This window comes from Miscanthus floridulus, chromosome 8 (genome assembly GCF_019320115.1).
Source record: "Miscanthus floridulus cultivar M001 chromosome 8, ASM1932011v1, whole genome shotgun sequence".
Lineage (NCBI taxonomy): Eukaryota > Viridiplantae > Streptophyta > Magnoliopsida > Poales > Poaceae > Miscanthus > Miscanthus floridulus.
The window spans coordinates 81,854,267-81,868,655 of record NC_089587.1 but is presented as its reverse complement, the minus strand read 5'-3'; the positions used below and the strand labels follow the sequence as shown (position 1 = coordinate 81,868,655).

Here is a 14,389-nt window from a genome sequence, read left to right as displayed (position 1 = left end):
CGTCTCGCCAAGGCCACGGGCTCTGTCTCGCCCGACCTCGAGGCCGTGGGCTCTGTCTCGCCCGACCCCAAGGATGTGGGTTCCATCTCGCCCAAGGTCATGGGCTCCGTCTCGCCTGACCTCGAGGCCGCGGGCTTTGTCTTGCCCGACCTCAAGGCCGCAGGCTCCATCTTGCCTGACCCCAAGGCCACGGGTTCCGTCTCGCCCAACGCCATGGGCTCCGCCTCGCCCAACCTCGAGGCCGTGGGCTCCGTCTTGCCCAACCTTGAGGCCGTGGGCTCCATCTCGCCTGACCCCTTGGGTGCGGGCTCCGTCTCGCCCGACGCCAAGGACGTGGTTTTCATCTTGCCCAAGGTCGCGGGCTCCGCCCCGCCCGACCTCGAGGACGCGGGTTTCGTCTTGTCCGATGGGGACCCATACCGTCGCCAACCACTCCAGGTCTAAGCGTATGGGCCTGAGTCAAAACTCTGACGTCAGGGAAGAGGCTAGCACGCCTCGATGTAACCCATGGCCATGATGGGCCATACCTGGGGATTCACATCAAGAACAGTGTCGGACGTGTCGGTGTTGTTCTGCCTAATCCTCATACGGATGTTGATAGGTGCGTCAGTTCACCACGACGTCCGCCGGGACGGAGTGGAACGCCATGACCGGCAGATGATGCCTGCGCATGGCGCTAGTGACGAACAGGGCCGCGGCATGGAGCCATCCCTGTCAACATCTACAGGATCAGCGAGACCCGCATGAAGGAGGACCCGGCGACCCTGGAAGCCTTCTCCTCTCTCTCGTTCTTCTACTTTTTCTCCTCTGTAACCCGCGCTTTTCCTTCGTCTTTAAAAGAGGAAGCAGAGCACCTCATGGAGGAGGGATCATAACACAAGAGAACGACACGAGCACATGGCTGAGCGGCAAACGAGCTCTCAGCACCCGTTCACTCCTTCCACCAGAGACTTGGGATCCTCTTTCTCTCTCGCCTGTTTGTTATCCCTACTACAAACTAAGTGCCTGTAATACGAGCAGTAGCGAACTGGACGTAGGGACGTTCCACCCGAACCAGCATAAACCATTGTGTCATCCGAGCACACCATTCGAGCCAGACATGCAAATACAAATTTACTCGTCGGTGGTCCGAAAACACCGACACTCATATTATACCCCAACGATTCAACTACCAATGTTTTTCATCGAGCAAGCTACATTTTGATTTGTTTCCCGAATGTTTGATTTTGCGGCATGTCTTAAGGTTTTAGGGTTCTTGGCACATTCGGTATGAGAAGTGTACTATGACTTTCGGTATTAAACGGGAATCTATTCATCTGGAGCATTTTGGCTACATCGACCAAAGCCTCCCACGGTCTCACTTGCCACGGGCTGTTTGAGCACTGGGTCAGGTCAGGTGCAATGCAATGCGCTGCTTTTACACTTTACTACGGTCGTTGAAATCCTCTCCGCCCGTAGATCGGCGTCGCTATGTAACAGTAAGCCAGCAACACAACAGTGAAGGCGTTCCATGCTAAAATGGATGTCACGCCACCGACACCGACACCGAGTGGTGGCAGGACGCAACACACCAAATGGTCCTGCAGATGTTTTATGCAAATTCCCCTTTGGTTTATTCACGCAACTGGCAACATCAATTCATCTTGTTTTCACGCCAGGATTCATGCCCCAGTTGCCCACCTGCTGATGTTGCACTGAGAAGCTAGCTGCTGGCTGTTGCTCGCCGTCGTCGTCCAGCTTCCCTCCCTGATTGCCTCAACCTCTGCTCTCGATACACCCATTGCCATTGATGAATGAACTGCATGTGGATTTAGGTAGGCCATCTCATCCGCGATCTGTAATTTTACCAGTTCCCTGATTTTAATCAACAAGATTTGAGGTACACCAGGTCACCAGCCATATCAATTATCAACCTTGTTCATACTATAACAACAACAGCAATCGATGGAGTAATAAGCAATTAAGCAGGACGAAGGACAAGAAAAGGCCGTGGCGTTTCCATCCATGCTCACGCGCACGCAGCAGCCACCCACCCACACACTTCTCGTGCTCGTGCGGATGCATCTCGACAGAGACACAGAGAGGGTTAAAAAAAGACAAATCTTTAAACCACCCCGCCCTAAGCAGCCAAGGCAGCGGCCACGGCGACGGCGACGGCGTCGAGCCACCTTGGGCGACACGGGGCGCCGGGAGCCGCCGCGTTCTTCCTGGAGTCCTTCCTCTGGTCCGCCGGCGTGGCGTCGTCAGCGGCGGGGCCAGGCGCATCCGCGCCGCGCCGTCGCTGGTGCCGCGTCCTCTTGGTGGACGACGAGGCCCTGGGCGCGTCCGCCACTGGCGCGGGCGCCGGCGCGGGGGCGTCCGCCACGGGGTCGAACAGCTCGACAGGCTCCAGCACCGCGTCCACGGCGTAGATGGCGACGGGGTCCCTGTCGTACACGGTGGAGCGCACCCGGGCCGGGTCGTCGGACGCCGGCGTCCGCAGCGTGACCTGGTCGCCCGCGTTCTGCACCGTGAGGTTGTAGCTGCTGGCAGCGCCGTCGGTGGCCAGCGTGTTCATGGGCCCGTTGCTGGACTTGAGCCCCCGCAGCGTGTAGTAGACGGGCACCGCGTGGAACAGCAGCAGCGACGCCTTGCCGTCCGCGCTGAGGTTCCGGTAGCTGGGCATGAACCCGCGCACGGCGTCGTCCATCGGGCAGAACGCCGTCACGCCGCCGCCCACCGCCGACTGGAACGCGGAGAGCGCGTCGGGGGACTTGGACACCAGCGACGCGAACGCCTTGCACCCGCCCTTGGACATCAGCGCCGTGATGTTGGGCGGCGCCGGTGGGGCCGCGGGCGCCTTCGCCGTCGCCTTCGCCGCGGTGGCGGCCGAGGCCAGCGGGAGGAGGAGGAGGACGAGCGCCGCGGCGGCGGCGAAGGCGCCGAGGGGGAAGCGGTGCATTGCGGCGCGTGGGAGTGAGCGGGAGGCAGATGGCAGCAGCCGACACTCCAGCAGACCAGCAGCGCGTAGTGATGAGCTGCTGAGAGCGAGGGCAGTGTGACTGGGGAGTGAAGACAGAGGTGATGAGCTGGCTTTGTGATTGAGGGCCCGTTTAGTTCCAACCCAAAAACCAAAAATTTTTAAGATTCTCCGTCACATCAAATCTTGCGGCAAATGCATGGAGTACTAAATGTAGACGAAAAAAAAAACTAACTACACAGTTGGCCGAGAAATTGTGAGACGAATCTTTTAAGCCTAAATAGTCCATAATTGGATAATTTTTGTCAAATACAAACGAAAGTGCTACAGTAGCCAAAAGCCAAAAATTTTCGGAACTAAACGCGCCCTGAAATGGAAATGGAGGTGCCATTGGGTTCAGTGATAATACCAAGGATTGCCATCCCTCAATCCCAGTCCCAGCAAGCTGCGTTGGATTAGAATTTGTGTGAGTTAACGTGTGATTTAGTGGTTGCTCTGTCTTTGTTTATCAATTGTACTGCATGGAGTTGTTGTCCTTACCCTCAAAATTTCGGGGACAACCTGTTGTCCTCTTCTCCTGTGTCCTTTCTTTCATTTTGGCATTTTGGATCTTATGGTGCACCGTGGCGACCGCTGTGTTTTACCTTCAAATTGTGTGACGTGCTTGCCACATGACTTGTGTGTGGCTTTTTTTTTGTCATATATGAATATCTTGCGCTCCCAATGTAATTTGGGAACGTGAAGCCCAATTTCTTGATTGTTGTCCAAAAAATGTGTTCTTTTTCCCCCCAATGTTATGCTGGTTATTTTGCTCTTCAACTTCACCGAGCGTCGCCTGTTCACCATCCAGTGCATCAAACGACTCCTTCAAAGCAGATTTTACTCATAGCCTACCGCAACTAAAATTTTAGGTTCAGATTTTACAGAATACCTTGAGTTGCTCATATACAGCCTACCGACACCTTCAAAGCAGATTTTGCTCAGCTCATCGCAACCGAGTTTTTTACGCAGAGAGAGTACTACGGAGAGAAATGAAAAGGCCTTCCGACAAAGACAAGCAGGGAATACGGACAAGGGACCACCAGGACATTGGGTTGGGTCCCCGCCACAGCTGCACTGCTGTGCACCGCGACTTGCTGAATGCAAATTGTGAGCCTGTATACATATATTTGTGCCAAAAAGAACAAGAAAAAGGAATCGCCAACGCCAATGCAGTGAGGCTCGTACCCCGTTGGCGCCTTATTTTTAATTGCCGCGGCGACCACGATCAGATTGTTACCGACCAAGTACCACCATATAGTATTGGAAAGATTTGGTGGGTAGAACTTGTGTTCGTCGGGGCCTCGCCGCAGCTAGCTCCGCCATCACCGCGCCGGCTCTGCCGTGCGGTGCCTTAGCCGAATACAAGTCGAAGTTCTCCTCTTCACGGCTACCACTACTTGCTCTCATTACACGGGCCTCAGCAAATGATCTGCCACAGCAAATGATCTGCCAGAATGTTTCTTATCTACTTGAGTTTTCATCTTCTTCTGAGCTCTGAGCAAATGTTGTTGTAGCAGCTGTTGCATGAGAGATCTGTCCTTAAGCCACTCATCCAAGTCATCAACAACACAATTTTCCACATCTATTCCCAGTTGGCGTGGCTCATGACCATACAGGACATAAAATGGTGTCTTGTTTAATGAAGAATGGAATGATGTGTTGTACCAAAATTCAGCCAAGGACAACCAATTAGACCACTTGGTAGGACATGCATGAACAAAACATCGGAGATAAGTGGCCTCCATGCCCGAGTGGCCTCCCAATGGACTGGCATGAAGAGCAGTGGTGATTTTATGATGCAAATCACTTAGTGATCCCAACTACAGTCTCTCTTTGAACTTGATAAGACCATTGTTCAGAGAGAAATGACCAACTGGAGAGGAAACCGAGAGCTGCTGTAGCAATTCCGACAACTCAGGGTCTTGTAAATATGCATTTTGTAGGTCAGTCAACCAGAGTAGTTGTAGGACTGAGGTAGCAGCTAATTCGGTTGACTCTTGATGGGTTGCTCTAGATAGGGCGTCGGCTACCGAATTCTCAGATCCCTTCTTGTATAGTATCTTGAAGTTGAGTCCCATCAGTTTGGTCAATGCTTTGTGTTGCCAAGGAGTAGTGAGACGCTGATCATCCAAGTGTAATAGGATCTTGTGATCAATTTTCAGGATGAACTCAGAGTGTTGCAAGTATGGGCGCCAATGATCAACTGCAATCATGATAGCTAAACATTCCTTGTCGTAAGTGGAGAGACCCTGGGATTTAATACTAAGAGCCTTACTCACATAGGCCAGAGGATGTCCCTCTTGCTGAAGAACGGCACCCACAGCTTTGTCAGAGGCATCTGTTTCAATACAAAATGGTTTACTGAAATTTGGCAGTTGTAACACCAGTGCTGAGATCAAGGCATGTTTCAAGGCATCAAATGCAGCCTGAGTCTCAGAGGTCCAGAGAAATAATACACCCTTCTTGAGTAAGTTTGTAAGTGGCTTGCTCAAAAGGCCAAAGTTCCTCACAAACTTCCTGTAGTACCCCGCCATGCCTAAAAAGCTTCTGAGTTCCTTGATAGTCAAAGGTGCAGGCCAGTTTTCAATGATATCGACTTTATCAGGATCAGTGGCAACACCATTAGCACTAATTAGATGACCCAACTATTTGAGTTCTTGTTGTGCAAAGGCACATTTCTTCAGTTTAACTTGAAACTTATGCTGTCTCAATGCTTCAAACACAAGTCTGATTTGATGTAAGTGCTCAGGCCAAGAGGAACTATAGATTAAGATATCATCTATAAAGACAACCACAAACACCCTAAAAAATATAGCAAGGACATGATTCATCACAGATTGAAATGTGGCTGACCCACCAGTAACTCCATAAGGCATAACTTGGTACTCATAATGACCGTTGTGGGTCTGGAAAGCTATTTTAGGCTCTTCACCAGGTGCCAGTCTGATCTGATGAAAACCAAAGCTTAGATCCAAGGACGTGAACCAAGATGCTCCACCAAGCTCATCTAGTATCTCATCAATAATTGGTAATGGGTATTTGTTCTTTACTGTAAAGGCATTGAGCTTCCGATAGTCAACACATCATCAGTCACCTGTCTTCTTCTTGACCAAAAGAGCAGGAGATGAAAATGGACTGCTACTGAGTTGGATAAGCCCTTTCTCTAACATCTCTTTAATTTGTGACTCAATTTCTGTCTTTTGGGCCGGGTTATATCTGTAAGGCCAGAGTTTAAATGGCTGCACCCCGAGAAGCAAGGGAATAGTATGGTCTCCTGGTCGGCTAGGAGGTAACCCAGAGACAGGTTCAAATATATCTGCAAACTCATCAATGAGTGCCTGAATTTCACCAGGTAACACAGGCATAACAGGTGCAGAATCAGTGTTAATGTTCACTTGTACTTGATAGAGGACAGAATCATCCTTGACCAATGCTTGGAGCTGGTGAACTGAGATAGGAGGTCCCATGGTAACCATATTGCAGATACCTTTGAGAGTGACCAAGGAATTACCCTGAGTAAACTGAAGCCACTTATCCTGTCAGTGAACATGCATTGGGCTATTTTGCTGAAGCCAATCCATTCCCAAGATAATATCATAACCGTTAAGTGGAATGATCTTGAAGGTGGTGTTGAACGTGTACCCACTGACACCCTAGACTTGGTTCTTCAGTTGATGATTACAATTGATGACACTGCCATTCACCACCCTGACTTGAATTGGATGATTCAGGAGTCCAACTAGGTATAGAAGCAGCTAGCTGTTCACTGATAAATGAATGTGTGCTGCCAGAATCAATCAACATATAGGCCTTATGAGCAGCTATATAGTCCTGCAACCTGATAGTTCTTGTAGATTCAGTGCCTCTGATAGCCTGGACAGAGATATGCATCAAATCATCACCAGAATCACTGTCAACGGCTGGACATTCAGGAGAGTAGTCAGAAACATCATCAAACAATTTCCATATTTCTTCTACGGCATTGAGAGATATAGCCTTGGGACATTTGTGACCAGGGCCCCATTTTTCGCCGCATTTGAAACAAAGACCCTTGGCTCGGTGGTAAGACTTAAGGTCCGCCATAGCTTTAGCAGGGGTCTTGGAAACAGACCCTTCTGGTGGACGAGTGTCTGCTCAACTAGATGATGTACTTTTAATATAAGGTGGAGACGGCTGCATAGAAGACTTGCTACCATCGATCGACACCTTCTTGCCATAAGTATTGTCCAAACGACGAAACTCATGTTTGCTTGTCCCAGTCAATACCTCCTCCTGCAAAAGTGCAATGGAACTAGCAGTATCGATGTCATGGGGATGTTGTACCAAAACTATAGATTTAATGTCATCACGGAAACCATCGATGAAATGGTTTGTAATGAAAGAATGATCTAAATGAGGATTATGAACAAGTGATTGGTGGACTGTAGCACTGAAGGCTGCAATGTACTCTGTGACTGTATGAGTTTGTTTAAGGTGGAAAAATTTGCGCTGTAAGTGATCGTGCTCATCCCGATCAAACTTACTGCAGATGGATGTACCAAGCTCCTTCCAAGACATATCACGAGCGAAAGCAGGAATGGTCTGAACCCAAAGGGAAGCAGACCCAGTGAAGTTCATGGTGGCAAGTTTGACCCAGCGATGCTCAGGCATAGAATAGAGATCAAAGAATGTTTTGGAATTCCTAATCCAGAGTTTGGGATTGCTACCATCAAATTTGGGGAACTCAAATGGTGGTATAGCAGAATTCCAATTCAGAGCCAAGCCACTAGGTGTACAACCAATCGAACCGAATTGTAGAGCAGAGGGGTTCGAGGAATTTGGCGCACCTGTGACTGGGGCAGGTTCTAGGGTAGTGGTGTACACCACCCCGAATCCAGCACCCCGGTTAGTATGTTCTTCGCCGTGGTCAATAGACCCAGAAGCCGCCCCCGGCGGGGTAGGCTCCAGATGGGCGGAGCCCGGCACCTTCATGCTCGTGGAGGCGGAGGGTTCGCCGTGAGCCGCGATCGGAGAAGGCTGGGCGATGGTGACTGTACCTGCCTGCGCCGCCACCGAGAGATCCACCGGCTGAGCTTGCGGAAGTAGAGACCCGAGCGCCTGCTCCACGTGCTCGCCGAGATCCATCACCGCGTGCTCCAGCTCACTGACGCGGTTGTCGACCAAGGGCTTCCAGATGTTGATGTCGGTCCGCAGAGCCCGTATGTCTGTCATCGAACTGCGAAGCTCTTGGATCCCCTTCAAATTCTTGCGGAGCAGCGCCAAGATCTGGCCGAACTGCTCTTCCGATGATGCCATGGACATCTGTCGTCGGGTGAGGTAGGATTGTGTTGCTAGGGCCGAAGATCTGATACTAGATGTTACCGACCAAGTACCACGATATAGTACTGGATAGATTTGGTGGGTAGAACTTGCGTTCGTCGGAGCCTCGCCGCTGCCGCCGGCTCTGCCGTGCGGTGCCTTAGCCGAATACATGTCGAAGTTCTCCTCTCCACGGCTACCACTACTTGCTCTCATTACACGGGCCTTAGCCCACTATAGCCACACATGACCCATTACTCTTGGGTTCGACCTTCTGGCCCTTTTAGTCAGCCCACCTTCGCCTTCCTGAATAGCGCCGACGTCTTCATCCTTCTTCGTGGGAGGGACAGGTGCTCTGGTGACATTCCTCAGCCCTTGAAAGATGGCTTGACCCCAAGCTGGTGCTCGAGGGAACTGCTGGCGAAGGGCGTCTTCATCTTCCCATGTGGACAGCTCCAGAGGTGTACGAGACCAGCGGACGAGAACTTGGGGCTGAGTCTTGTCGCGATGAAGATGCAGACCATGATCCAAAATCTCCAAAGGTACCTGAAGGCTGTCAGAAAGAACAGGTAACTCTGAACATACCGAGTGATTAGGAGGTATGGCTTTCTTTAGCTGTGATACGTGGAAGGTTGGATGGATTCTGGACTCATCAAGGAGCTGTAGAGTATATGCTGTTGCACCAATCTTGGCTATGATCAGGTAAGGGCCGAAATAACAGAAACAAAGTTTGTTGGATGACCTGAGAGCAACGGATGACTGAACGTAAGGCTGTAGCTTCATATAAACATAATCTCCCACATCAAATGATCTGTCAGAATGTTTCTTATCTGCTTGAGTTTTCATGTTCTTCTGAGCTCTGAGCAAATGTTGCTGTAGCAGCTGTTGCATGAGAGATCTGTCCTTAAGCCACTCATCCAAGTCATCAACATCATAAATTTCCACATCTATTCCTAGTTGGCGTGGCTCATGACCATACATGACATAAAATGGTGTCTTGTTTAATGAAGAATGGAATGATGTGTTGTACCAAAGCCACTCATACAAGTCGAAGTTCTCTGTAACACCCCGGGTGTTAGCCACTTGCTAGGCAGTGGGTTTGAGCTCAAACATGGCATGTTAAGTGATAATCAAGAGCTTTAGTTCCTTATCTCTGAAGTGGTGACGAAGGTGTTGAGGTCAAACCTATGAAAATGAGCCCCAACTTGAACTTGGGCAATACACTTTGCTTACCTGTGGACCCTTGTTAAGATTTTGCATGAGTAATGTTGAACATGCTTATTTTGTGAACATTACATCAACATGCGTCCATCTTGACCAGTGAAAAAAGTTTCAGGAAGTTTGAAGCCAAGAAGTCACATAGAATGATAAGTTATAACATTTCTTAAATTGCTTCATCAGGTAAATGGGAACATGGGATGTCAACTAAACCTTGTAATCTTGCCCAAATGACTCTAATTAGACTCTACAACAAAAGCTATGAAGGGTTCATGTTGAGCAAATGCCTAGAAAATGCTTCAATGGATCAAAAAGGATGATTTAAGCATATTTAAGATGTTGTTTTGACCAAAGTAGAACTATAAGTTCTGTACTTATTTTGGTGTTTGACCCTAAATAAAAGTTGTAGTTTGGCCTCTGGGGAACAAACTTTGTTTAAAGGTCAAGAGATATTTTGACACCTAACTTAGTCAAACTGAGGCCTCAAAACTGAACCCAGTGTTGTTTTGGATCTCGAAAATTTGGCTAAGTCTGAGATTACAATGTTGATGATGATTGACATCTCGCATTCTCATATTTTTGTTAAGCAACTCAAGTTGAGCCAAATATAAAAGTTGGAGTTTACCTCTTGGAGAACAGCATATAAAAAATGGACTTAGTTTGACCAAGTTTGACCTCCCAAAACCAATAAAACCGAGCTCTACCTTAAACCTCATTAAGTCGTTGACGGTGTGAACTTAGGGCTTATTTAACCGCTAATCTACTGCATAATGACCATGGCCCCTAAATAAAATTTTTAGAGTTGTTCATGGGCTACAACTTTGCTTTTGGGCCCAAGGTCGAAATTGGCCCGTAGCCGGCCCAATTTAGCTCCCACCTTGCCCACTTCACCACACACCACGTGCTCGACGCAATGCCCCATGGTTGCCATGCTTAGCGCCTGTAACACCCCCAGTGTTACGAGTTTATTTAGCACCGTGATTTAGGTCTAAGAAAAATTTCCGAAACGAGTTTTTCGGGTTTTTAATTTAAAACGTACTTGCTGCGACAAGTGAATCCCGTGTGACTTAGTTTCGTGGACTCAAATCAACGCTCAAAATAAATTACGCAGTGCGTAGAAATATTCAGGAATGTCCGACGACGATTCTAGAGAACGTTTTGTTCGGTTAGATTAAGCATGAAAATCAACTTTTATAAATAAAATAAAATCCATTAATAAATAGAACGATACATATAAACTCACGAGTTTATTTTGTTAAGCACGAACTGACGAGAAAGAGAGCGCAGCAGCTTCGTTTATTTTTTTTCGGCGTGCATCATACTCGCCTGGAATCCAACACAGGTCACTGCAGCTGGCACGTCTTTGCACGTCGGGTACTGTAGCACCGCAGAGGGCACTGTAGCACCGTGGAACACTGTAGCGCCGTGGAAAACACTGTGGTACCCTGGAAACGCTGTTCATCCGAAAAGCATAATTGCTATATACCTCTATTGTTTGTTGCTGACATATGTCTCATAATTCTCATTAGGCGTTATAATTGAAACTTTTGTATTTTGAGTATCAGATACTTTCAGTTCATTAGTCATTAGTCGATTCTTTGTGGCAACAAGATAAGTTCGTTAATGTGGACCTTGCTATTCACCCTTATTTGCTGAGCATGATCCTCAAGTGGCTCAACTTCCAGCCACTCCATCTTCAGTTCCCCTCAGAGCCAAATAAGTCAATGATCTCGTGCTCGCTGCACCTAACAAATGATACCGATGACTGTGTTGCCTTCCAGACAAAGAATCTGAAGGAATCCTTCTTGGGGCCACTCTGTGGAATCGTAGCTCCAAGGTCCTGCTATACTCTTGCTGTGACAATGTGAGAAAAGCTTGAGCTGCTACCAGAGTTTTTCGAACTTGAGAGCGCTATAGCAGGCTCCAACGAGTTATTAGATTTCTCATCATATACGGCTGTGGGAGAGCATGACCATTTCTTTACAAAAGCCATGCAGGAGGGCCGTGAGGTGCATAAGATGAAATTATCAGCTTCTTATGCACAAATTAAGGTGAGTTCTGTAAGATAATCTGCTGCTTTCTTTTGATCTTTTGCTAGTTAGCATCACGTCGTTCGCAGCAACGTTTTATTACCTTTAAGCAAGCTAGTTAGCCGCTAACCTTACGACGCGTCGCTGTCGCGCCTTCGCATCTCCTGCCTATAAAGGATACGCCAAGCCTGCCGAGACATCCCACTCCGCCGCTCACCATCTTGCTCTCTAAATCGAGTTTCTCTGTTCTTGCCTGGCAAGGCTACGCTCTATTGATCTCCTTCCTTGAGCTGCAATTGACCAAGGTAGATAGTCCCCATACATCCCCTACCTCCCTTCTACCTCCCCATGCCCTTAGATTTGAAAGTCATGGCCAGAATCGCCATCAGGCGAAAGTCCAGCAGCTGTCCATGGTGGACGAGCTGAGGAGCACAAACGCTCGGTGCTCTCTGTGTCTCTCTCGAAGAATCCTAGCCGTATACCCGCTCTGCTCTTTGTTTAAGTCCACAGCAGCAGCTTGTCCTATGCCATGTGCCAGTAGCAAAGCCAAAAACCAACTCAGCTCCTATACACGTAAAGTCAAGAGTCATGAGCCATTAATCCACTCCACCAATTTCTTTATTCCTTTTCCCTTTCTAATAACCAGCGACAGCTGGTGGCCACTAATCATGTTTCATTTTCTCTCCTCGTGATTAATTAGCGGCCACCTTGCACAATTAATATCTCCACTATGTTAACTCCAATTCCATCACTTCTTCCTAAATTCATCTAAAATCGAACCCCACCTATCCATAAAGTTTCATAATTTTTGGAACGCAGTTGAATTTATGTGAATATTTAATTGTGTCTGTTTGCCGAGTACCGCGAGTTCGACGTCGACGGAGGGACATCGATGGATTGTGGAGTCATCGGGAGTTGCTGGAGAAATGGTACTTTTGGAAGCGTGATTGGATTTCTAAGAATTTCGGCTGTCGTTGATTATTTACATCTATGCATTTGCATCAATACATATCATAATAGGAACGATGGTGGATCGTGGGATCAACTGGAGTAGCTGAAAGATGATGCTATGGTGATCATATCACGAGGATGGAATGCTAACTTTTGGTTATATTTTACCTAGGCAAACTCCGGTGCATAACCTCTACTTTTCTGCAGTTTAAATTATATTTGTGCTTTAAGTTTAAGGAGTTGAATGAAACCCACTTGCATATATATCTTTATTCCTATGAGTCTTACTAGTATGACAGGATCGTGTAGAATGCTATGCTATAGGACTCCGATAGAAGTCGAGTGATTGCCTGTCACTCGCGAGAGATAGGAAATATATTATTGAATTACTATCACTTGGAAAATATCAAAATGGTGGAAAGGAAAATAGTGATCGGGCAGGGATATGGTTTGGGTATTGGTGAGTGTAAGGAGTTGTGTCGCCGTGGACACGGGGCATAGCTTGGTTACACTATTTTTCCCTGTCTGGTCGGTTAAGGACCGATCGTTGCATATGACTCTAGGCAGGTCACAGACTTATTATCCCGAGCACATACTTGTGTATGGGTGCTTGGAAGACTTGTTGCTCTCTTGTCGCGGATCCGGCTCTTTCTGGACCGACTGTTAGGGTTTTATTTTGGTGGAGGAGGTCCTTGCACCGCACTGAGTCCGGGACTCAGGGGCGGGGGCTTGGAGTCCCAGTTTGGACGGGGACCTAGACACCCGGGACAGGAGAGTGATGGGTTAGTCTTGCTTGTGCCTGGGGTACAAGCGGGGCGTGTGTTTTCGGGGTACCCAGCTGGGGGCATTGATTCGCGAATCGCCGGGCTATCCGGTACGGCTTGTCTGCAGTTTAGCATCGTAGTAAGAACTGAAGATGAAAGATGAAAGATGAAAGATGGAAAAGGAAATCTAATTGCTTACCACCTACTTGAAAATAGCATAGGTGCTTATATAGAATGGTTAGTTAATGAATCAATGCGGCTATTAATAAAAATCAAATATAAGGACGTACGCTTAGTAATGCTTCCTGCAAATGCAACCCACAAGTCAGATAGCCTTGCATATCCTTAAAGTCTTTTATTTCCTCCTGTCGGGTAAGTCTTGTTGAGTACAATTGAGTACTCAGAGTTTTATTCCCCCTGTTGTAGGTGATAGGTTGATGCTAGAGCTGACCCTTGTGTGTGGATTCCTTCTGGTGGGCTCAGCGAGGATTCCTTTACGTCGCGATCATAGTTTTTATTTATAACTCTCACCAAATGTTTTTATAAATGAAAGTTTCATAATCTGTTGTAGTAGTTTATATATCAATACTTCATCATATCATTAATAGATGTTTATTTCTGCTATAATTCTGATCATATGTTTAAATTATGTTGTACATTAAATTATTTATAACTCTGATAATATGATTACATTTCGCTGTTATACAATAACTATTATACTCTGATGTTGTACTAAAAGGGATGTACGAAATGGTTAAGAATGATATAAGCTTTGTTCTCTCATTTGTGATCCTGATGGCAAAAATGTGGATTTTCGGGTTCTCCCCTGGGGTGTGCCCAACGGAACCGAGTAATTTAGTGTTCTTCCTCGAGTGCTTAGTGTCTAATGGAAGACAAGCACTCCTATGAGGCATTAGATTAGGCGGTTCTGCTATAGCACCGCGCATCCTCCTCCACACCACGCGCCCCTGCCCTCTCCTTGCCTTAATTTGGAGCTGCCCGAGCCCCCTCTCAGTCTCTCCCTCACTCTCTCCACCCCCTCTACGCTCTCCCTCGCCCCTGCTCACGTCGGAGCATGCACCGTCATGGCCAAGGCGAGCCGAGCTCGCTGCTGTCGTGTTCCCTAT

At 47.9% G+C, this 14,389-nt stretch overlaps 2 protein-coding genes across 3 annotated transcripts; both read right to left on the bottom strand.

Annotated features, from left to right (window-relative positions):
* Positions 1 to 1,950: 1,950 nt before the first annotated feature.
* On the bottom strand, positions 1,951 to 3,057 carry LOC136472765 (fasciclin-like arabinogalactan protein 1). Its single transcript, XM_066470472.1, has one exon. It carries the CDS (start codon positions 2,939 to 2,941, stop codon positions 2,120 to 2,122), a length of 822 nt encoding a protein of 273 aa, XP_066326569.1. The 5' UTR covers positions 2,942 to 3,057; the 3' UTR covers positions 1,951 to 2,119.
* A 1,035-nt stretch (positions 3,058 to 4,092) lies between these two features.
* LOC136472764 (uncharacterized) lies at positions 4,093 to 8,474 on the bottom strand. Of its 2 annotated transcripts, none has more exons than XR_010762410.1 (2): positions 7,828 to 8,474; positions 4,093 to 7,292 (listed from the first exon to the last, which is right to left on the bottom strand). XR_010762410.1 is itself a non-coding variant. In XM_066470471.1 (2 exons), the coding sequence occupies exons 1-2, from the start codon at positions 8,471 to 8,473 to the stop codon at positions 7,242 to 7,244; spliced, it is 678 nt and encodes a 225-aa protein (XP_066326568.1). In that variant the 5' UTR covers position 8,474; the 3' UTR covers positions 4,093 to 7,241. The 2 variants fall into 2 exon arrangements, 1 of the variants encoding a protein (XP_066326568.1); XM_066470471.1 differs by having other exon boundaries at positions 4,093 to 7,273.
* Between the last annotated feature and the right edge of the window lie 5,915 nt (positions 8,475 to 14,389).

What these genes read in the sequence shown, in the direction of transcription:
- LOC136472764 (XM_066470471.1), bottom strand. Translation starts at nt 8,473, where the DNA reads ATGTATTCGGCTAAGGCACCGCACGGCAGAGCCGGCGGCAGCGGCGAG. An exon ending in AGAACCTGCCCCAGTCACAG is followed by an intron (nt 7,274 to 7,827) that starts GTGCGCCAAATT and finishes GCACTTTTGCAG; the next exon opens with GAGGAGGTATTGACTGGGAC.
- LOC136472765 (XM_066470472.1), bottom strand. Translation starts at nt 2,941, where the DNA reads ATGCACCGCTTCCCCCTCGGCGCCTTCGCCGCCGCCGCGGCGCTCGTC.